Source organism: Musca domestica, unplaced genomic scaffold (genome assembly GCF_030504385.1).
Source record: "Musca domestica strain aabys unplaced genomic scaffold, Musca_domestica.polishedcontigs.V.1.1 6, whole genome shotgun sequence".
In the NCBI taxonomy this organism is placed as follows: Eukaryota; Metazoa; Arthropoda; class Insecta; order Diptera; family Muscidae; genus Musca; species Musca domestica.
The window spans coordinates 290,713-315,428 of record NW_026712363.1 but is presented as its reverse complement, the minus strand read 5'-3'; the positions used below and the strand labels follow the sequence as shown (position 1 = coordinate 315,428).

General features: G+C 36.8%; 3 protein-coding genes across 3 annotated transcripts; 1 reads left to right on the top strand and 2 right to left on the bottom strand.

Moving 5' to 3' along the window:
- Positions 1-2,987: 2,987 nt before the first annotated feature.
- On the bottom strand, positions 2,988-4,178 carry LOC131805711 (uncharacterized). Its single transcript, XM_059129254.1, has 2 exons — positions 3,395-4,178; positions 2,988-3,322 (listed from the first exon to the last, which is right to left on the bottom strand). The coding sequence occupies exons 1-2, from the start codon at positions 4,176-4,178 to the stop codon at positions 2,988-2,990; spliced, it is 1,119 nt and encodes a 372-aa protein (XP_058985237.1).
- A 4,033-nt stretch (positions 4,179-8,211) lies between these two features.
- Positions 8,212-9,403, bottom strand: LOC131805710 (uncharacterized). The gene is made up of 2 exons (XM_059129253.1): positions 8,619-9,403; positions 8,212-8,546 (listed from the first exon to the last, which is right to left on the bottom strand). Exons 1-2 carry the CDS (start codon positions 9,400-9,402, stop codon positions 8,212-8,214), a joined length of 1,119 nt encoding a protein of 372 aa, XP_058985236.1. The 5' UTR covers position 9,403.
- A 12,823-nt stretch (positions 9,404-22,226) lies between these two features.
- Positions 22,227-23,608, top strand: LOC131805705 (uncharacterized). The gene is made up of 3 exons (XM_059129243.1): positions 22,227-22,473; positions 22,533-22,713; positions 22,777-23,608. Coding segments are annotated over exons 1-3 (798 nt in total). The 5' UTR covers positions 22,227-22,471; the 3' UTR covers positions 23,392-23,608.
- The last annotated feature ends 1,108 nt before the right edge of the window (positions 23,609-24,716 follow it).

The window sequence follows — 24,716 nt, the reverse complement described above, 5'->3', positions numbered from 1 at the left end:
CGTTTCAGCCGTTCTCAACTAATTCAATTACCACCGAACAACAATTGGTTATTATAAATAGATTAGAAGTATGCGTGGTCAGTTCCTCAGCCCCCAAATAAATCCCTAGGGTTGGAGGGAACGTCAACAGTATCTCGCGTAATAATTTTCAAATCGATATTTTCATTATCTGGCTAATATAAAGATTTTAGATAAATCAAAATAGTGAACGTAAAAGTAGGCGTGGTCAATATTTTTTTCTTTAAAAACCCAACTCGGGGTATGACGAACAACAAATTATGCAAATCGGTCCAGATAAATCAATTGTTGTTCGTTGGTAATGGAATCAGTTCAGAACGGCTGGACCGAAATATTGTATATTGAACATGCAGCACTTAATGCGTCATAATGGCTACACCGAAGAGCAAAAATCGAAAGAATCCTGAAGAGTATCTCCGTAAAGCATTTTGTTTTTGGTGAAAATAACGCACATTTCGTTTGTTTAAAGAAAAATGATTTCCAGTTTGCTCCAACACATTGTCAAAATATATATCTATAAATCCATTGTATATACACAAATCAGAGACTGATAATGTCTTAAATGGAAGGCGTTTTTACAGGCTTAAGTCGTCGGCTAGGTTGACTTAGTTCAATTTTCGCATGGCTCGTTCTTGTTCACATGGCATAGCTCGTTCTTATATGAACAAGGCAGTATTTAACTTATTTAATTTTTTACACTTTTATCATGAAGCACACACGCTATATAATTTTTATTTCAAAATGCAGAATGCACATATTTCAACATAAATATAGAAACAACAACAAGAGAACGACAAATAAGTGAACAAAATAATAGGTGTGTCTGGTTACTTTTCCTGCAGGAATTGTCCAGCAACATCTTTCTGAGAGAGTAAGGTAGTTTTATTCTCTTTTGCAAGGAAAATGCGAAAAGTAAACAGACGGTATTCCTGCAGAAGCTTGCAACTAATCAGCTGATTTGTCAAAACAAACCAATTTGTCCCCCATAAGGAGAATTAAAACAAAGGAAGCAATACTAATTTTACAGGTTTTTTTTAAATAAAAATGTTGGAAATAGTCTTTGATTTTCTTATTACATGTTAACATTTACGTTTTTCACATTTTGTAAAGTTTCTCTCCAAAAACTATTAGTCTTGCTAATTCCAAAAAAATATTTTCAAATTGAAACCACAAAAATAAATAAACAAACAATAGAAAACATCTGATTGAATGTCGATGAATGAGAAGAAGAAGAGTTGCAAGTGATTGTAAGAAGAAAATTGTCCAGCAAGAATTTGCAAACTCTCACTGAAAGAACTGTCAACATTTCTCTCTCCAACCGCTCTCTTTTGCAGAACTTTCGGGTTAACAGACGACTTCCAGTAACAATTTGTAACAATTGTTACAAATTTTAGGGTAACCAGACACACCTAATGATAAGAGGGAAAATGTAAAAAAAAACAAATGCCATGGTACACTGAATTTGAGAAGTTTTACGTTACATTATAGGCCACACAATTTTTATAGAAGTGTATTTCGGTTTTCGACTGCGGATTTGCTAGCAGGGATTAATGTCGGTATTGAATGTATTTCTTGATGTGATGTTGTTGTGATAACCAAATTTTGGTAAACAAACACGTGGTGGATTGCAGAATCGGAAGAATCAACGTCAGACCTCGAAAGCAGCAACATATACCGCGCAAAGCAGCAACCATCTTGAATCGAATTCTTGGGCATCCTGGGACATCTTTGCATATTCTGGAGACCTTCTTTACGGATCCTGTGTGAGTTCTTAGATATCCTTTGTGAGTACTTCTTAAAGTCTCTCGCAAACGTATCCTTGTAGTCTGCTCGAGTATTTATTAAGATCTCTTGTAACTGTGGATTTCAATATCCTTGTTGTCTCTGTGACAACTTATGAAGGTCAATTGCAAACGAATATCCTTGTAGTCAACTTGAGTACTTACTAAGGTGTCTTGTAACTGTAGAGTTGAATATCCTTGTAGTCTGCTAGAGTATTTATTAAGGTCTCTTTCAACTGTAAATTTGAATATCCTTGTTGTCTGCTTGAATACTTATTAAGGTCTCTCGCAACAATATCCTTGAATATCCCCGTAGTATGCTTGAGTTCTTATTAATTTCTCCTTCAACTCTAGCAATAGAATATGCTTGTAGTGTGCTTGAGTACTTCTTAATATCTTTCGTAACCGTATTCTTTCAGGCTATACGATTCCTTACTACGAGATAGATTATGCCAGAAGTGCTATATGGTCGAGCATTAATATGGTTTAGGAATAACCACAATCCTTGAAAATCTTGGAAGTCCTTTCGGCCAGACAGGACTTAATGCGTCATAATGGCTACACCGAAGAGCAAAAATCGAAAGAATCCTGAAGAGTGCCTCGCCCGAATATCACTGGTACATCAAGCGGAGAGATTTCACTGATCTAACGAGATGGCTGAGGACTTAGGGGGAGTTATTAACTACACCAAGTATTACAAGAGACCATCATCGCCAAATTGAATCGGTAGCAACGAAAATAACACAAGAGCCAACGATAAATGCCGATATGACCTGCGCCGGAGCTGAAATACTCCGAACCTATCTTGAAGATGAAGTTATGGCGAAAAATAAATATATTGTGGCGAAAATCGCCAGTAACAGAGTCCCGAAACACTTCAGCTGCGGATACAATGGGCTAAGCATCACAGTGCAGATTCCTAGGCGGAAACATGACAGCAAAGAGAACGAGGAAGGCTCTTAAAAGCGGTACTGAATCGCCTGTCACGACGACCGGTAGTGTGGACTAATACCCCCAACTCCCCGTAGTGTCACCTTTTGTAGTAGAAGTTTTATTAGGAATGAAAAACTTGAGTATGTACAACATGAATTGTAATATAATAGTAAATCAAAGACTACTATAGATAAAACAGAAACTTGGTTATATAAAGTAGTATAACATTTCTTAACACATCAACACTTTCCCTTGTTAAGAGATGTTAGACTGTTTGTTGTAATCCAATATGATCGCAAAGAAGTTTAAGTCTTGTGCAGATAAAACAGAAAATAAGTTCCTTGACACTCTTGGAACGTACCAAACATCTGTTAGTGTGATTTGGATTACCTTGTTGTTGACATAAGACTTGATATCAACTGTACCTTTCCCAATTACATCTAACATTTCACCACCGGCCGCTTTAATCTTGCAACATTCCTTGAACTTCTCGAAAGATTTAAATACATTTCTATTATTTGCCACGTGTCGTGTAGCGCCATTATCAATCCACCAATTCTTTGAAATATCCTCCTTAATTGTGTTAATCTCTTCATACATTAAAGGTAAAATCTGGTGTTGAGGAGTTATTGCTTCAGCCTTCTTTTCTTTTATAGGCTTACCATCACTTATCCATTTTCTGCAATCTCGTATCCAATGACCTTTCTTATGACAATAATTGCATGCACCATTTTTCTTGCTTGTTTTTGTATTATTGGTTTGTGGGAATTTTTTCTTGACATTATTAAGCATTAAAGCTTCTTCGTCCTTAACATCAGCACCTTTGCAATTTCTTTGATACATACAGAGTTGTGCGGTCATTTCCTCAAAATTCTTCTCTTCGTTTTTTGTTAAAAGCATCCAACTTGACTTAAAAGTATCAAAATGACTTGGTAAAATTTGAAGGATTTTGCAAACTAATAAAACTTCTGGGAGCTCATTTTCCTTACGTCCTTTCAATCCGTTATTGAGTTCTATCCACAAACTTTTGAGTTTTGCAATATGTAAGCTCACGTCTTCACTTAAATTCCATGTAAATGAGAAGAAGTCAATACATATTTTGAATAATTGATCCTTCGATCTAGCCTCAAATTGAACCATTAGCGATTCCCAAGCCTCAGCAGCAGTTTCTTTATCCATTATCTTTTGATACACATTGTCACTTACTGCGCTTGCTATCATGGATTTTGCATAACTGTTTGCTTTTCTATACAAGTCCGACTTTTCCTTGTACAGCTTCTTTTGTTCACTCGTGGCATCAGAGGATGGTGGATTTGGATTCTTTAGTTTACCTTCAATAACGTCAATTGCTCCTTCGTGATAGTCTAATAAATCACGCATCTTCCGTTTCCATATTGGATAGTCCGTTTCGTTTTCCAAAGGCTTGATGTGCTTAGCAAAATCCATTTCTTAAAAAAAAAAAAAAATTTCATAAATTTTTGAAGTTCTATATTTTTATAATTTTTATTTTTCTCAGAGACTCCTGGGCTCATAACCTTTTGTAGTAGAAGTTTTATTAGGAATGAAAAACTTGAGTATGTACAACATGAATTGTAATATAATAGTAAATCAAAGACTACTATAGATAAAACAGAAACTTGGTTATATAAAGTAGTATAACATTTCTTAACACATCAACATCACCAAGGCCATGAGAGAGAAAATCACACCCATGCAACCGGCAGAAAGAAGTGATGAAAGTCTTGGCTACACTCACTCACGCACCGGTGCCCAAAGACGAAAGCAGTACCAAACATACCATGCATGTTGGCAGACGACCAACATCGCACACCTTCTAGACCGACAAAACGAGTCCTTACAAACCATCCAAATATGCGTCACCAGTGGTAATAGGTAAAACCAGAATTGACAAAACATTAAGGTGACCTAGAATGTAACCAAGACCCTTGAAATAGTTGAAATTAGCGGATGCCTTCATATAAGGGTTATACTAAAGCTTGGTCCTATACTTATAATTATTTGAAAAAATGTTTTGTTCTTTCTAAAATTTCAAATAACATTTAAGGAATTAAAAAGGGCTATATCACAATGCAGACCAACCTGAAACATATTTTGTATAAATGATTCTTTATGTAACCTATAGGACTGATCAAATTGAAAACTCTATTTTAAATTTTGCGGAGTATAGAGGAAAATATTAGAGGCTCTTTGTGTATGTTTAAGCTATATAAAATGGACCCTAAAAATAATAAGTCATCCTCAACAGAAATTTTACTATGCTTTTTTAAAAATTTTTACATATATATCTAAACAAGTGGGTGTGGGCAGCTCCTCTGACCCACACACATACCTAGTCTTGGAGGGAGAGTCAAGATTACGTTGTATACTAACTGTGGAGCAGATATCTTCATTATATTGGTAAATAGGATTTTAGGTAAATCGAATAATGGACGTAAAATTGGGTAGGACGAACATTAAAAAAATATTCCAATCGTTTCAGCCGTTCTCAACTAATTCAATTACCACCGAACAACAATTGGTTATTATATATAGATTAGAAGTATGCGTGGTCAGTTCCTCAGCCCCCAAATAAATCCCTAGGGTTGGAGGGAACGTCAACAGTATCTCGCGTAATAATTTTCAAATCGATATTTTCATTATCTGGCTAATATAAAGATTTTAGATAAATCAAAATAGTGAACGTAAAAGTAGGCGTGGTCAATATTTTTTTCTTTAAAAACCCAACTCGGGGTATGACGAACAACAAATTATGCAAATCGGTCCAGATAAATCAATTGTTGTTCGTTGGTAATGGAATCAGTTCAGAACGGCTGGACCGAAATATTGTATATTGAACATGCAGCACTTAATGCGTCATAATGGCTACACCGAAGAGCAAAAATCGAAAGAATCCTGAAGAGTATCTCCGTAAAGCATTTTGTTTTTGGTGAAAATAACGCACATTTCGTTTGTTTAAAGAAGAATGATTTCCAGTTTGCTCCAACACATTGTCAAAATATATATCTATAAATCCATTGTATATACACAAATCAGAGACTGATAGTGTCTTAAATGGAAGGCGTTTTTACAGGCTTAAGTCGTCGGCTAGGTTGACTTAGTTCAATTTTCGCATGGCTCGTTCTTGTTCACATGGCATAGCTCGTTCTTATATGAACAAGGCAGTATTTAACTTATTTAATTTTTTACACTTTTATCATGAAGCACACACGCTATATAATTTTTATTTCAAAATGCAGAATGCACATATTTCAACCTAAATATAGAAACAACAACAAGAGAACAACAAATATGTGAACAAAATAATAGGTGTGTCTGGTTACTTTTCCTGCAGGAATTGTCCAGCAACATCTTTCTGAGAGAGTAAGGTAGTTTTATTCTCTTTTGCAAGGAAAATGCGAAAAGTAAACAGACGGTATTCCTGCAGAAGCTTGCAACTAATCAGCTGATTTGTCAAAACAAACCAATTTGTCCCCCATAAGGAGAATTAAAACAAAGGAAGCAATACTAATTTTACAGGTTTTTTTTAAATAAAAATGTTGGAAATAGTCTTTGATTTTCTTATTACATGTTAACATTTACGTTTTTCACATTTTGTAAAGTTTCTCTCCAAAAACTATTAGTCTTGCTAATTCCAAAAAAATATTTTCAAATTGAAACCACAAAAATAAATAAACAAACAATAGAAAACATCTGATTGAATGTCGATGAATGAGAAGAAGAAGAGTTGCAAGTGATTGTAAGAAGAAAATTGTCCAGCAAGAATTTGCAAACTCTCACTGAAAGAACTGTCAACATTTCTCTCTCCAACCGCTCTCTTTTGCAGAACTTTCGGGTTAACAGACGACTTCCAGTAACAATTTGTAACAATTGTTACAAATTTTAGGGTAACCAGACACACCTAATGATAAGAGGGAAAATGTAAAAAAAAACAAATGCCATGGTACACTGAATTTGAGAAGTTTTACGTTACATTATAGGCCACACAATTTTTATAGAAGTGTATTTCGGTTTTCGACTGCGGATTTGCTAGCAGGGATTAATGTCGGTATTGAATGTATTTCTTGATGTGATGTTGTTGTGATAACCAAATTTTGGTAAACAAACACGTGGTGGATTGCAGAATCGGAAGAATCAACGTCAGACCTCGAAAGCAGCAACATATACCGCGCAAAGCAGCAACCATCTTGAATCGAATTCTTGGGCATCCTGGGACATCTTTGCATATTCTGGAGACCTTCTTTACGGATCCTGTGTGAGTTCTTAGATATCCTTTGTGAGTACTTCTTAAAGTCTCTCGCAAACGTATCCTTGTAGTCTGCTCGAGTATTTATTAAGATCTCTTGTAACTGTGGATTTCAATATCCTTGTTGTCTCTGTGACAACTTATGAAGGTCAATTGCAAACGAATATCCTTGTAGTCAACTTGAGTACTTACTAAGGTGTCTTGTAACTGTAGAGTTGAATATCCTTGTAGTCTGCTAGAGTATTTATTAAGGTCTCTTTCAACTGTAAATTTGAATATCCTTGTTGTCTGCTTGAATACTTATTAAGGTCTCTCGCAACAATATCCTTGAATATCCCCGTAGTATGCTTGAGTTCTTATTAATTTCTCCTTCAACTCTAGCAATAGAATATGCTTGTAGTGTGCTTGAGTACTTCTTAATATCTTTCGTAACCGTATTCTTTCAGGCTATACGATTCCTTACTACGAGATAGATTATGCCAGAAGTGCTATATGGTCGAGCATTAATATGGTTTAGGAATAACCACAATCCTTGAAAATCTTGGAAGTCCTTTCGGCCAGACAGGACTTAATGCGTCATAATGGCTACACCGAAGAGCAAAAATCGAAAGAATCCTGAAGAGTGCCTCGCCCGAATATCACTGGTACATCAAGCGGAGAGATTTCACTGATCTAACGAGATGGCTGAGGACTTAGGGGGAGTTATTAACTACACCAAGTATTACAAGAGACCATCATCGCCAAATTGAATCGGTAGCAACGAAAATAACACAAGAGCCAACGATAAATGCCGATATGACCTGCGCCGGAGCTGAAATACTCCGAACCTATCTTGAAGATGAAGTTATGGCGAAAAATAAATATATTGTGGCGAAAATCGCCAGTAACAGAGTCCCGAAACACTTCAGCTGCGGATACAATGGGCTAAGCATCACAGTGCAGATTCCTAGGCGGAAACATGACAGCAAAGAGAACGAGGAAGGCTCTTAAAAGCGGTACTGAATCGCCTGTCACGACGACCGGTAGTGTGGACTAATACCCCCAACTCCCCGTAGTGTCACCTTTTGTAGTAGAAGTTTTATTAGGAATGAAAAACTTGAGTATGTACAACATGAATTGTAATATAATAGTAAATCAAAGACTACTATAGATAAAACAGAAACTTGGTTATATAAAGTAGTATAACATTTCTTAACACATCAACACTTTCCCTTGTTAAGAGATGTTAGACTGTTTGTTGTAATCCAATATGATCGCAAAGAAGTTTAAGTCTTGTGCAGATAAAACAGAAAATAAGTTCCTTGACACTCTTGGAACGTACCAAACATCTGTTAGTGTGATTTGGATTACCTTGTTGTTGACATAAGACTTGATATCAACTGTACCTTTCCCAATTACATCTAACATTTCACCACCGGCCGCTTTAATCTTGCAACATTCCTTGAACTTCTCGAAAGATTTAAATACATTTCTATTATTTGCCACGTGTCGTGTAGCGCCATTATCAATCCACCAATTCTTTGAAATATCCTCCTTAATTGTGTTAATCTCTTCATACATTAAAGGTAAAATCTGGTGTTGAGGAGTTATTGCTTCAGCCTTCTTTTCTTTTATAGGCTTACCATCACTTATCCATTTTCTGCAATCTCGTATCCAATGACCTTTCTTATGACAATAATTGCATGCACCATTTTTCTTGCTTGTTTTTGTATTATTGGTTTGTGGGAATTTTTTCTTGACATTATTAAGCATTAAAGCTTCTTCGTCCTTAACATCAGCACCTTTGCAATTTCTTTGATACATACAGAGTTGTGCGGTCATTTCCTCAAAATTCTTCTCTTCGTTTTTTGTTAAAAGCATCCAACTTGACTTAAAAGTATCAAAATGACTTGGTAAAATTTGAAGGATTTTGCAAACTAATAAAACTTCTGGGAGCTCATTTTCCTTACGTCCTTTCAATCCGTTATTGAGTTCTATCCACAAACTTTTGAGTTTTGCAATATGTAAGCTCACGTCTTCACTTAAATTCCATGTAAATGAGAAGAAGTCAATACATATTTTGAATAATTGATCCTTCGATCTAGCCTCAAATTGAACCATTAGCGATTCCCAAGCCTCAGCAGCAGTTTCTTTATCCATTATCTTTTGATACACATTGTCACTTACTGCGCTTGCTATCATGGATTTTGCATAACTGTTTGCTTTTCTATACAAGTCCGACTTTTCCTTGTACAGCTTCTTTTGTTCACTCGTGGCATCAGAGGATGGTGGATTTGGATTCTTTAGTTTACCTTCAATAACGTCAATTGCTCCTTCGTGATAGTCTAATAAATCACGCATCTTCCGTTTCCATATTGGATAGTCCGTTTCGTTTTCCAAAGGCTTGATGTGCTTAGCAAAATCCATTTCTTAAAAAAAAAAAAAAAATTTCATAAATTTTTGAAGTTCTATATTTTTATAATTTTTATTTTTCTCAGAGACTCCTGGGCTCATAACCTTTTGTAGTAGAAGTTTTATTAGGAATGAAAAACTTGAGTATGTACAACATGAATTGTAATATAATAGTAAATCAAAGACTACTATAGATAAAACAGAAACTTGGTTATATAAAGTAGTATAACATTTCTTAACACATCAACATCACCAAGGCCATGAGAGAGAAAATCACACCCATGCAACCGGCAGAAAGAAGTGATGAAAGTCTTGGCTACACTCACTCACGCACCGGTGCCCAAAGACGAAAGCAGTACCAAACATACCATGCATGTTGGCAGACGACCAACATCGCACACCTTCTAGACCGACAAAACGAGTCCTTACAAACCATCCAAATATGCGTCACCAGTGGTAATAGGTAAAACCAGAATTGACAAAACATTAAGGTGACCTAGAATGTAACCAAGACCCTTGAAATAGTTGAAATTAGCGGATGCCTTCATATAAGGGTTATACTAAAGCTTGGTCCTATACTTATAATTATTTGAAAAAATGTTTTGTTCTTTCTAAAATTTCAAATAACATTTAAGGAATTAAAAAGGGCTATATCACAATGCAGACCAACCTGAAACATATTTTGTATAAATGATTCTTTATGTAACCTATAGGACTGATCAAATTGAAAACTCTATTTTAAATTTTGCGGAGTATAGAGGAAAATATTAGAGGCTCTTTGTGTATGTTTAAGCTATATAAAATGGACCCTAAAAATAATAAGTCATCCTCAACAGAAATTTTACTATGCTTTTTTAAAAATTTTTACATATATATCTAAACAAGTGGGTGTGGGCAGCTCCTCTGACCCACACACATACCTAGTCTTGGAGGGAGAGTCAAGATTACGTTGTATACTAACTGTGGAGCAGATATCTTCATTATATTGGTAAATAGGATTTTAGGTAAATCGAATAATGGACGTAAAATTGGGTAGGACGAACATTAAAAAAATATTCCAATCGTTTCAGCCGTTCTCAACTAATTCAATTACCACCGAACAACAATTGGTTATTATATATAGATTAGAAGTATGCGTGGTCAGTTCCTCAGCCCCCAAATAAATCCCTAGGGTTGGAGGGAACGTCAACAGTATCTCGCGTAATAATTTTCAAATCGATATTTTCATTATCTGGCTAATATAAAGATTTTAGATAAATCAAAATAGTGAACGTAAAAGTAGGCGTGGTCAATATTTTTTTCTTTAAAAACCCAACTCGGGGTATGACGAACAACAAATTATGCAAATCGGTCCAGATAAATCAATTGTTGTTCGTTGGTAATGGAATCAGTTCAGAACGGCTGGACCGAAATATTGTATATTGAACATGCAGCACTTAATGCGTCATAATGGCTACACCGAAGAGCAAAAATCGAAAGAATCCTGAAGAGTATCTCCGTAAAGCATTTTGTTTTTGGTGAAAATAACGCACATTTCGTTTGTTTAAAGAAGAATGATTTCCAGTTTGCTCCAACACATTGTCAAAATATATATCTATAAATCCATTGTATATACACAAATCAGAGACTGATAGTGTCTTAAATGGAAGGCGTTTTTACAGGCTTAAGTCGTCGGCTAGGTTGACTTAGTTCAATTTTCGCATGGCTCGTTCTTGTTCACATGGCATAGCTCGTTCTTATATGAACAAGGCAGTATTTAACTTATTTAATTTTTTACACTTTTATCATGAAGCACACACGCTATATAATTTTTATTTCAAAATGCAGAATGCACATATTTCAACCTAAATATAGAAACAACAACAAGAGAACAACAAATATGTGAACAAAATAATAGGTGTGTCTGGTTACTTTTCCTGCAGGAATTGTCCAGCAACATCTTTCTGAGAGAGTAAGGTAGTTTTATTCTCTTTTGCAAGGAAAATGCGAAAAGTAAACAGACGGTATTCCTGCAGAAGCTTGCAACTAATCAGCTGATTTGTCAAAACAAACCAATTTGTCCCCCATAAGGAGAATTAAAACAAAGGAAGCAATACTAATTTTACAGGTTTTTTTAAATAAAAATGTTGGAAATAGTCTTTGATTTTCTTATTACATGTTAACATTTACGTTTTTCACATTTTGTAAAGTTTCTCTCCAAAAACTATTAGTCTTGCTAATTCCAAAAAAATATTTTCAAATTGAAACCACAAAAATAAATAAACAAACAATAGAAAACATCTGATTGAATGTCGATGAATGAGAAGAAGAAGAGTTGCAAGTGATTGCAAGAAGAAATTTGTCCAGCAAGAATTTGCAAACTCTCACTGAAAGAACTGTCAACATTTCTCTCTCCAACCGCTCTCTTTTGCAGAACTTTCGGGTTAACAGACGACTTCCAGTAACAATTTGTAACAATTGTTACAAATTTTAGGGTAACCAGACACACCTAATGATAAGAGGGAAAATGTAAAAAAAAAAACAAATGCCATGGTACACTGAATTTGAGAAGTTTTACGTTACATTATAGGCCACACAATTTTTATAGAAGTGTATTTCGGTTTTCGACTGCGGATTTGCTAGCAGGGATTAATGTCGGTATTGAATGTATTTCTTGATGTGATGTTGTTGTGATAACCAAATTTTGGTAAACAAACACGTGGTGGATTGCAGAATCGGAAGAATCAACGTCAGACCTCGAAAGCAGCAACATATACCGCGCAAAGCAGCAACCATCTTGAATCGAATTCTTGGGCATCCTGGGACATCTTTGCATATTCTGGAGACCTTCTTAACGGATCCTGTGTGAGTTCTTAGATATCCTTTGTGAGTACTTCTTAAAGTCTCTCGCAACCGTATCCTTGTAGTCTGCTCGAGTATTTATTAAGATCTCTTGTAACTGTGGATTTCAATATCCTTGTTGTCTCTGTGACAACTTATGAAGGTCAATTGCAAACGAATATCCTTGTAGTCAACTTGAGTACTTACTAAGGTGTCTTGTAACTGTAGAGTTGAATATCCTTGTAGTCTGCTAGAGTATTTATTAAGGTCTCTTTCAAATGTAAATTTGAATATCCTTGTTGTCTGCTTGAATACTTATTAAGGTCTCTCGCAACAATATTCTTGAATATCCCCGTAGTATGCTTGAGTTCTTATTAATTTCTCCTTCAACTCTAGCAATAGATATATGCTTGTAGTGTGCTTGAGTACTTCTTAATGTCTTTCGTAACCGTATTCTTTCAGGCTATACGATTCCTTACTACGAGATAGATTATGCCTGAAGTGCTATATGGTCGAGCATTAATATGGTTTAGGAATAACCACAATCCTTGAAAATCTTGGAAGTCCTTTCGGCCAGACAGGACTTAATGCGTCATAATGGCTACACCGAAGAGCAAAAATCGAAAGAATCCTGAAGAGTGCCTCGCCCGAATATCACTGGTACATCAAGCGGAGAGATTTCACTGATCTAACGAGATGGCTGAGGACTTAGGGGGAGTTATTAACTACACCAAGTATTACAAGAGACCATCATCGCCAAATTGAATCGGTAGCAACGAAAATAACACAAGAGCCAACGATAAATGCCGATATGACCTGCGCCGGAGCTGAAATACTCCGAACCTATCTTGAAGATGAAGTTATGGCGAAAAATAAATATATTGTGGCGAAAATCGCCAGTAACAGAGTCCCGAAACACTTCAGCTGCGGATACAATGGGCTAAGCATCACAGTGCAGATTCCTAGGCGGAAACATGACAGCAAAGAGAACGAGGAAGGCTCTTAAAAGCGGTACTGAATCGCCTGTCACGACGACCGGTAGTGTGGACTAATACCCCCAACTCCCCGTAGTGTCACCAAGGCCATGAGAGAGAAAATCACACCCATCCAACCGGCAGAAAGAAGTGATGAAAGTCTTGGCTACACTCACTCACGCACCGGTGCCCAAAGACGAAAGCAGTACCAAAGATACCATGCATGTTGGCAGACGACCAACATCGCACACCTTCTAGACCGACAAAACGAGTCCTTACAAACCATCCAAATATGCGTCACCAGTGACCTCCCAGAGAACGAAGCAAAACATTTACTCCAACAAGAAACGCAACTGTTCAAAAAAAACATAATTTTTTTTTTCATACATATTTTTACTTTTTATAACCTCCACCATAGTATGGAGGGTATATTAAGTTTGTCATTCCGTTTGTAACACCTCGAAATATACATTTTAGACCCCACAAAGTATATATATTCTTGAACAGCATAAAATTCTATGTTGATTTAGCTATGTCTGCCTGTGGAAATCACTGTAGCTTTCGAAGGAAATGAAATAGGTTGATAAAATTTTGCCCAAACGTATATTATTATGCTTGCAGGAGGTTTGGTATTGAAAATGGGCCATGTGGGTCCATGTTTTGGTATAGCCCCAATATAATGGTAACTCTTTATTTTCGGTATTTTGATGATTATTCATCGGAAATATTTCAAATTTAGTATTTGAAGCTCGTAATGATTATTACAGCCTTTGACAGAAAATTATCTGTGCAGGCCACGTCTTCGTGTAATGGCCTACGGTAAAAGTTGTCTATGTAGGTCCACGTCGTCATATAGACCCTAATATAACGGCTATATTCAATATTTTTTAACCTAAATAAAGAAACACGATATTAAATTGTCGATCTAGAGATGTCCATCCGTCCGTCAGTCTGTCTATCAGGCTGGCTGATGCGCACGATAACACTCGAAAGGAGTATCCGATTTGATCCATACTTGGTACATCGTAATATTTCTGTCACACTTAGATCGAGTTCGGAGATGAGCAATATCGGCCCACTCCTTCTAGTACCTCCCCACAAAAGGTCGAAATTTTCAAAAAATATACTTTCTGCACAGGAAGAGACACGATAATCCAATTTGGCTACAACTTTGCAAATCATAATATCGTGCAATGTCGGGTGTGAAAATGGGCAATATCGGTCCACTCAAAACAGTCTCTCGAAAAGAAAATACTAATATACAAATGTATCATAAAGTCCATTTGGTCATACGGTATCCAGTTATGGGGAACTGCCTGCACTACAACAATCAAAATACTGCAACAGTCAAGATTTAATTTAACAACTTTAGCCAATTATACCTACAATTTGTAAGAACTATTATATTATATATGAATCAAAGAACTCCAGTAATATTTTATGGGCAAACCACTGAGTGAAACTGAAAAAATCTCGAAGAGTGCCTCGACCGAATATCACTGGTACATCAAGCGGAGAGATTTCACTGATCTAACCGGACTGATCGAGATGGCTGAGGACTTAGGGGACTTATTAACTACACTAAGTATTAAAAGAGACCATCATCGCCGAATTGATTTGATAGCAACGAAAATAACACAAGAGCCAACGATAATGCCGATATGACCTGTCGTCGGTGTGGACAGGACGGACACTTTGCAGCCGGTTGCCGTAATCAAGAAAGGAATTTTTGTTGGGAGTGCGGTCGGAGAGGAGTTAGGACGATTGAATGTTGCCGAATGTAGTTGGGAAATGAGCGTCAAGCCCGCATTGACGTAGGGAATGTGGGTACCAAGACAGAACCCCCTAAAATTGAGCACAGTCTTTTATTTCTCGGACTTCAATATGAGGTTGCTTGTATTCAGACACGGTGGACACCGGGGCAACCAGATGTTTTATGAGTGAGAAATAGCCGCAGACGATGATACCCACGCAGTGAAAAACAAGCAGGGAACTACAAACAAGTTGTCAGACGGGTCACAGCAAAAACAGCACAAAATAATGACAATAGCGGTATCCTTTGGTCGAAGTTGGCACCAAATTGAAGACATAAATCTCTTACTCCGGAGAAGCCCGACGGGGGTGCAGTGCGCAGGAGCTGAAATACTCCGAAAAATATGCATATTGTTGTGAAAATCACCAGCAACAGAGTCCCGAAACACTTCAGCTGCGTATACAATGGGCTAAGCATCACAGTCCAGATTCCTAGGCGGAAACATGACAGCAAAGAGAACGAAGAAGGCTCTTAAAATCGGTACTGATTCGCCTATCACGACGACCGGTAATGGGCGACTAATACCCCTCAACTCCCCGTAGTGACACCAAGGCCATGAGAGAGCATAATCACACCCATGCACCCGCCAGAAAGAAGTGAAGAAAGTCTTAGGCAGTACAAAAGGTACCATGCATGTCGGCAGGCAACAAACATCGCACACCTCCTAGACCTACAAAACGAGTCCTTACAAACCACCCAAGTATGCATCGCCCGTGACCTCCCAGAAAACGAAGCAAAACATTTACCCCAACGAGAAACGCAACTGTTCAAAAGAACATAATTTTTTTTTCATAAACATTTGTACTTTTTATAACCTCCACCATAGTATGTATATTATATTAAGTTTGTCATTCCGTTTGTAACACCTCGATACATATATATACATTTTAGACCAACAAAGTATACATACTCTTGAACAACATAAAATTCTATGTTGATTTAGCTATGTCTGTCCGTCTGTGAAAATCACTCTAGCTTTCAAACGTATATTATTATGCTTGCAGGAGTTTTGGTATTGAAAATGGGCCATGTGGGTCCACGTTTTGGTATAGCTCCCATATAATGGTAACTCCCTATTTTCGCCATTTTGGTGATTTAAGCGACATTATTCATCGGGATTTTTTCAAATTTAATATTTCAAGCTCGTAATGATTATTACAGCCTTTGACAGAAAATTGTCTGTGCAGGTCATGTCTTCGTATAGCCCCCATTTAATGGTACCTCCATATATTCGGTATTTTGATGATTTAAGCTACATTATTAACCGAGTGTTTTCAAGTTTCGCATTTGATTATTGTAATGGCCTACGACAAAAGTTGCCTATGCAGGTCCACGTCGTCGTATAGACCCTAATATTACGGCTACATTCAATTCTTTTAACCTAAGTAAAGAAACACGATATTACATTGTTATTAGCTATTATGAAGTAAGTAGAGGGATTATTAAATAAAGTATTTCCTGTTAACTTGCATACTTTTGTTTCCACGCGTTCCCTCCGATAAACGTGCCTAGTCGAAATAACGGTTTTAGACCCTAGGTCTCTTTGGACCAAATCCGTCTGTCTGTCTATCTGGCTGGCTGATGCGCACGATAACACTCGAAAGTAGTGGTCCAAATTTGGTGCATCATAATATTTTTGTCAAACTTAGATCGAGTTCGGAGATGAGCAATATCGGCCCACTCCTTCTAGTACCTCCCCCACAAAAGTTCGAAATTTTCAAAAAATATATTTTCTGCACAGAAAGAGACACGATAATCCGATTTGGCTACAACTTTGCAAATCCTAATATCGTGCAAGGTCAGGTGCGAAAATGGACAATATCGGTCCAATCAAAACAGTCTCTCGAAAACAAACTACTAATATACATAAAGTCACTACTACTAGTATCATAAAGTCCATTAGGTCATTCGGTATCCAGTTATGGGGAACTGCCTGCACTACAACAATCAAAATACTGCAAAAGTTTCATTGAAATACATTGCGTAAAATTACCGGAGCACCACACTTCGTAACGAATAAAAGATTACACGAGAAACTGAACATGAAAACCGTCCAAGAAGAAATAGTACACCAACTACAAACTGAGAACAGAATCACATCCCAACATTCGCCCGAATATCACTGGTGCATCAAGCGGAGAGATTTCACTGATCTAACCGGGCTGATCGAGATGGCAGAGGACTAAGGGGACTTATTAACTACACCAAGTATTACAAGACACCATCATCGCCGAATTGATTTGGTAGCAACGAAAATAACACAGGAGCCAACGATAAATGCCGATATGACCTGTCGTCGGTGTGAACAGGACGGACACTTTGCAGCCGGTTGCCGTAATCAAGAAAGGAATTTTTGTTGGGAGTGCGGTCGGAGAGGAGTTAGGACGATTGAATGTTGCGGAATGTAGTTGTGAAGACAGAGCCCCCTACAATTGAGCACAGTCCTTTATTTCTCGGATTTCAATATGAGATTGCTTGTATTCAGACACGGTAGACACCGGGGTAACTAGATGTTTTATGAGTGAGGAAATGCCGCAGACGATTATACCCACGCAGTGAAAAGCAAGCAGGGAACAACAAACAAGTTGGCAGACGGGCCACAGCAAAAACTGCACCAAATAATGACAATAGCGGTATCCTTTGGTCGAAGTTGGCACCAAATTGACTTAATTGCGCTGCCAGATGCCACTGAAGACATAATTCTCTTCCTCCGGAGAAGCCCGACGAGGATGTAGTGCGCCGGAGCTGAAATACTTCTAACCTCGAAGCAACCCATCTTGAAGATGAAGATATTGCAAAAAATATGCATATTGTTGTGAAAATCACCAGCAACAGAGTCCCGAAACACTTCAGCTGCGTATACAATGGGCTAAGCATCACAGTCCAGATTCCTAGGCGGAAACATGACAGCAAAGAGAACGAAGAAGGCTCTTAAAAGCGGTACTGATTCGCCTGTCACGACGACCGGTAATGTACGACTAATACCTCCCAACACCCGTAGTGTCACCAAGGCCATGAGAGAGAAAATCATACCCATGCAACCGGCAGAAAGAAGTGAAGAAAGTCTTAGGCGGTACAAAAGGTACTATGCATGGGGGCAGACAACAAACATCGCACACCTCCTAGACCTACAAAACGAGTCCTTACAAACCACCCAAGTATGCATCGCCCGTGACCTCCCAGAAAACGAAGCAAAACATTTACCCCAACGAGAAACGCAACTGTTCAAAAGAACATAATTTTTTGTTCATAAACATTTGTACTTTTTATAATCTCCACCATAGTATGTATATTATATTAAGTTTGTCATTCCGTTTGTAACACCTCGAAATATACATTTTAGACCCACAAAGTATACATACTCTTGAACAACATAAAATTCTATGTTGATTTAGCTATGTCTGTCCGTCTGTGAAAATCACTCTAGCTTTCAAACGTATGTTATTATGCTTGCAGGAGTTTTGGTATTGAAAATGGGCCATGTGGGTCCACGTTTTGGTATAGCTCCCATATAATGGTAACTCCCTATTTTCGCCATTTTGGTGATTTAAGCGACATTATTCATCGGGATTTTTTCAAATTTAATATTTCAAGCTCGTAATGATTATTACAGCCTTTGACAGAAAATTGTCTGTGCAGGTCATGTCTTCGTATAGCCCCCATTTAATGGTACCTCCATATATTCGGTATTTTGATGATTTAAGCTACATTATTAACCAAGTGTTTTCAAGTTTCGCATTTGATTATTGTAATGGCCTACGACAAAAGTTGCCTATGCAGGCCCACGTCGTCGCATAGACCCTAATATTACGGCTACATTCAATTCTTTTAACCTAAGTAAAGAAACACGATATTACATTGTTATTAGCTATTATGAAGTAAGTAGAGGGGTTATTAAATAAAGTATTTCCTGTTAACTTGCATACTTTTGTTTCCACGCGTTCCCTCCGTTAAACGTGCCTAGTCGAAATAACGGTTTTAGACCCTAGGTCTCTTTGGACCAAATCCGTCTGTCTGTCTATCTGGCTGACTGATGCGCACGATAATTTTCGAAAGGAGTATCCGATTTGGTCCAAACTTGGTACATTGTAATATATTTGTCAAACTTAGATCGAGTTCGAAGATGGGCAATATCGGCCCACTCCTTCTAGTACCTCCCCCACAAACGGTCGAAATTTTCAAAAAAAAAAAAAAAACATTTTCTGCACAGAAAGAGACACGATAATCCGATTTGGCTATAACTTTGCAAATTCTAATATTTGCGTCAATGCTAGGTCAGGTGCGAAAATGGACAATATCGGTCCACTTAAAACTGTCTCTCGAAAACAAAATACTAATATACAAATGTATCATAAAGCTCATTTGTACATACGGTATCCAGTTATGGAGAAATGCCTGCACTACAACAATCAAAATACTGCAACAGTTTCAATTAAACACATTGCGTAAAATTACCGGACAATATCGGTCCACTCAAAACTGTCTCTCGAAAACAAAATACTAATATACAAATGTATCATAAAGCTCATTTGTACACTACACTACAACAATCAAAATACTGCAACAGTTTCAATTAAACACATTGCGTAAAATTACCGGAGCACCATACTTCGTAACGAATAAAAGATTACACGAGGAACTGACCATGAAAACCGTCCAAGAAGAAATAGTACATCAACTACAAACTGAGAACAGAATCGCATCCCAACTCCTTAGCTGCAAAATTAATTTAATATAACGATTTTAGCCAATTATACCTAAAATTTCTAAGAACTATAATATATATGAATCAAAGAACACCAGTAATATTTTATGGGCAAACCACTAAGTGGACCCTGTTGTATTTAATAACTTGTAATACTTTCATAATTAATGCAAATATCAAGTTAAGATAGAAAGCATTAATAAATATATTACAAAGAAAAGTAAAAATAATAGAAAGTCGTCGGCGTGCTTTAAGGTGGGAAAGGCAGAGTTAGTTGCGGGTGACTCTTTCCGAATTTTCGAAATAACTTCATGTTTATATTGATGGGAATTCTCTCTCCACCATTTATAAAGCGCCATTTTTGATTTAAGAGAATTTGAAGGAGTGCAACATTTTGAAGTACGGATACAGTTTCATGGGCAAAATGTCCAAAAGTGCTAGAATCTTCTTAGTTTGTTTCTTAAAATTATTTAGAATTTTGCTCACTAAGATTTAATTTCATGATAAAAAATAAGACAAAAAACTAAGATAACTCTTTACGTACCTTTGAGGAATCCATGTTTATCTGTCACCAAAATGAAGCTGAAAGCCTATACAGTCCAATTAATGGATTTGGAACTTGCTCTCAAAAAGTGTGAACTTTTTGATCTTTCTCAGCAACCACAAATTAATGCCGAGCATGTTCCAATAGTTCACGTTAGCTTTGATTTCGATTTATTACCAGATTAAATTTATGATGTATGCGAATATCATATTTATGCTTTATTAAATAAATACGTATATCTCCGTTTGTTTTTATTATATATCTGGTGAAAATGACGCAATTTTCGTTTGTTTAAAGAAGAATGATTTCCAGTTTGCTGCAACACATTGTCAAAATATATATCTATAAATCCATTCTATATACACAAATCAGAGACTGATAATGTCTTACATGGAAGGTGTTTTTACAGGCTTAAGTCGTCGGCTAGGTTGACTTAGTTCAATTTTCGGCATGGCTCGTTCTTGTTCACACAACATAGCTCGTTCTTTTATGAACAAGGCAGCCGATGTCTTAAGCTAATAACAAAGCCTTGTTTTCAATTTCACTTTTAGAATTAAAACCCACCGTGGGAACTTTAAATATTTAACTTATTTCATTTTTTTTATCATGAAACACACACTCTATATAATTTTTATTTCAAAATGCAGAATGCACATATTTCAACATATATGTAGAAACAACAACAAGAGAATGACAAATATGTACACAAAATAATGATAAGAGGGAAAATGTAAAAAAAATGCCATGGTTCACTGAATTTGAGAAGTTTTACGTTACAATATAGGCCACACATTTTATATAGAAGTGTATTTCGGTTTTCGACTACCGATTTGATAGCAGGGATTAATGTCGGTATTGAATGTATTTCATGATTATCCTGTGTGAGTCCTTAGATATCCTTTGTGAGTACTTCTTAAAGTCTCTCGCAGCCGTATCCTTGTAGTCTGCTCGAGTATTTATTAAGGTCTCTTGTAACTGTGGATTTCAATATCCTTGTTGTCTATTTGAGTACTTATGAAGGTCAATTGCAAACGAATATCCTTGTAGTCAACTTGAGTACTTACTAAGGTGTCTTGTAACTGTAGAGTTGAATATCCTTGTAGCCTGCTCGAGTATTTATTAAGGTCTTTTTTAACTGTAGATTTGAATATCCTTGTTGTCTGCTTGAATACTTATTAAGGTCTTTCGCAACAATATCCTTGAATATCCCCGTAGTATGCTTGAGTACTTATTAATTTATCATGCAACTCTTGCAATAGAATATCCTTGTAGTGTGCTTAAGTACTTCTTAATATATTTCGTAACCGTATCCTTTCAGGCTATATGATTCCTTGCTACGAGATAGATTACGCCTGAAGTGCTATATGGTCGAGCATTAATATGGTTTAGGAATAACCACAATCCTTAAAAATCTTGGAAGTCCTTTCGGCAAGATTCATGGAATATTTAGAAGGTAAAATTCGCCAACGAAAAAATATTTTCCTAGAATTGTTCAAATATTGTATATTGACCATGCAGGACTTAATGCGTCATAATGGCTACGCCGAAGAGCAAAAATCGAAAGAATCCTGAAGAGTATCTCCGTAAAGTATTTTGTTTTTATTATATATCTTGTGAAAATGTCGCACATTTCGTTTGTTTAAAGAAGAATGATTTCCAGTTTGCTGCAACACATTGTCAAAATATATATCTATAAATCCATTGTATATACACAAATCAGGGACTGATAATGTCTTACATGGAAGGCGTTTTTACAGGCTTAAGTCGTCGGCTAGGTTGACTCAGTTCAATTTTCGGCATGGCTCGTTCTTGTTCACACGGCATAGCTCGTTCTTTTATAAACAAGGCAGCCGATGTCTTAAGCTAATAACAAAGTCCTGTTTTCAATTTCACTTTTAGAATTAAAACCCACCGTATGAGTCTTAAATATTTAACTTATTTCATTTTTTTTACACTTTTATCATGAAACAAACACGCTATATACACCCCGATTCTTAATGACAATTCCCTGGGAATTTTTTCCCTATTCCCTGTTCCCCTATTCTAAATAAAATCTCCCGGGGAATTTTTTCCCTTTTCCCTTCTCCCTTATTCTAAATGAACTTCGAAAATGGGAAACTCTTCCCCGGGAAAAAAGTAGGTATTATGAATGTCAATAAAAGGGCGAATGTGATAACGAATTTTGGGAATAATTCCGCCAAAAAATTGCAAGCGAGTTGTGCCAAAAAATGTAAGTATTTAAAATTTTTCATGAAAAATGAAAAAAAAAACATTTATTTTTACTTTCAGGTCAAAAACAACAAACAAAAAGCAGTTAGACATTCTGCTTACCTCTATGCAATTACATAGCGATATTGCGCGAGGTTGGTTTAAGGGAGGAAAAGAGGAGCTAAACCGGGTATGGCGCAATTTGGAGGCGGAATTAAATGCTGCCGGGCCACCATCAAAAAGTGTTGCCGAGTGGAAGAAGGTATGTACCACAAAATTTGATTTGTACAATGCACAAATGACAAAAATGCAAAACCTTTTTCAGGTATGGGCCGATCAAAAAAAGTATGTACGGCAGAAGGCGGCACAAAACCTCAAATACTCCAGAGGAACTGGTGGAGGCCCCAACATGGAGCAGAAGTTTTCTGCAAACGAAGAGGCCATATACGATTTGGTTGGCATGAAGGAGTCAGTGGAAGGTGTGGCCATCAAGTATGGGTTAGGATCTTCCACTTCTACAATACAGAACCCAGAACGCCTTCCAAATGAAATTCTGGAGTTGCTAGAGCCAGACGGAGAGGAGGCTGAATGTCCTGCGGTGCACAGCAATGAAGACACTCCGCAAAAGCCGCCGGCGAAAAAAATTAAAATAAGTGGCCAGCATTTCAATACACAGGCATCCGCTCGCGACGTTCTATCAGAAGAGATAGACATTCAGAAACGTATGTTGGATGCAATGATTGAGCAGCAACAAATTTCAAAAAAGGTGTATCGTTCTATTGACCGCCTTTATGAAGTCAAAAAGGAAGAACTAAAAGAGCAGAAAAGGCACAATTTAATTATGGAAAAATTGCGGCTAAGAGAAGTGGAGGATAAAATTGAAAAGAACCGCCGACTCTTAGAACTGGAAGAACTGAAAAATAATCTAGAAAGTACCTGAATATATATATATACACATACACACAGACTGAAAACGTGCATATGAACGTACCTGTAAATAGTATTAGTTTTGTTTTTAGTTTTAGAATATGAATTTATGTGTTTTCTTTTTGTTTGTTTTTGAACATGAATTTTATTGAGTTTTTTTTTGGTTGTTTTTGAATTGTTTTTTAGTTTGTTTAAAATAAAATGTGATGCTATTCCTATGTGATAACTAATCCTATGTTTTATTATTTTAATTTACAAATATACATTAGGCTGTCGCAATATATATAAGTGATTGATTGCCGTTTATTAGTGTCTGAGTCTAAATTTAGGGGAATATCTACTACAGATTATGTCCAATATTATTTCTAATATTTTGGGCAACCGACAAATACTGCTGCGTGGCCAAGGATACTACATCACTATCACTATATTGTATGCTAATACTATCAACATGTTCAACATCGTTGACGTCAGTATTGCATTTGAAATGAATGCATATATTATGCAAGGCACAGCAAACATTTGTGATTTTTGCGGCTTTTTCAGGAGAATAGTGCAACTCCCTAGCACCAAGAATGCACCTCCATCTATTTTTCAAAACGCCATTGGTGCGTTCAACTACATTGCGGCACTTTGAATGGATTTCATTGAATTTAATTTCAACTGATTCATCCTGTGGACATCTATGAGGGGTCAAAAGCCTCATAGATGTCCACAAAGCGGAGGGAGCAATAATGCGGACATGTGTTCCGTCAACGCATCCTATAACGCTCGGAATGCCATGCTTTATATAAAGCGCTAAAGCAATTTACGTTTCTCCTCTTCCGTTCTGCAGAACCTTATCCATTTTGGGCAGAGATGTTTCTCAAATATATTTATGACTTCCGTGAGAACTTTGCTAAGACTACACTGGGCCACAGACACGTCGCAATCTTTTCCTATGCCTGTTTGGTACCCGCCTTCCGCAAAGAAGCGTAGAGCCGCACTTAGTTTCACAACAGGAGAAACTGCAAATGACTTACGTTTAGGTTGAATGTTGGAAGTTAACACGCCCAACAGATACTTGAATGCCGGTTTGTTTACCCTATAATATTTTTCAAATCTTTGAAAAGTAAGATTCTTGTTAATAAATAAAATTTAATAATAGTTTATTCATGTATGTACTTACAAAGATTGAGGCAACTCAAGTGGGTTGATGGCATCGCGTAACCTTCTCCTTTCTATCCTTTGCATATTTTTCTCCTGCTGCTGCACTTCAGCGTTTTCTGCATCAGCTAGCATCACAAACGCAACACTAAACATTTTTAAATTGTTTTTTTATAGTTCTTTTTTTATTTT

Excerpts from the sequence above, each read along its gene's own strand:
- LOC131805705 (XM_059129243.1), top strand. Across the intron at positions 22,714-22,776 it reads GTGTTGCCGAGTGGAAGAAG|GTATGGGCCGATCAAAAAAA; the intron begins GTATGTACCACA and ends AACCTTTTTCAG.
- LOC131805711 (XM_059129254.1), bottom strand. The coding sequence starts at position 4,178 with ATGGATTTTGCTAAGCACATCAAGCCTTTGGAAAACGAAACGGACTAT. Across the intron at positions 3,323-3,394 it reads CAGAAAATGGATAAGTGATG|AGATTAACACAATTAAGGAG; the intron begins GTAAGCCTATAA and ends TAATGTATGAAG.
- LOC131805710 (XM_059129253.1), bottom strand. The coding sequence starts at position 9,402 with ATGGATTTTGCTAAGCACATCAAGCCTTTGGAAAACGAAACGGACTAT. Across the intron at positions 8,547-8,618 it reads CAGAAAATGGATAAGTGATG|AGATTAACACAATTAAGGAG; the intron begins GTAAGCCTATAA and ends TAATGTATGAAG.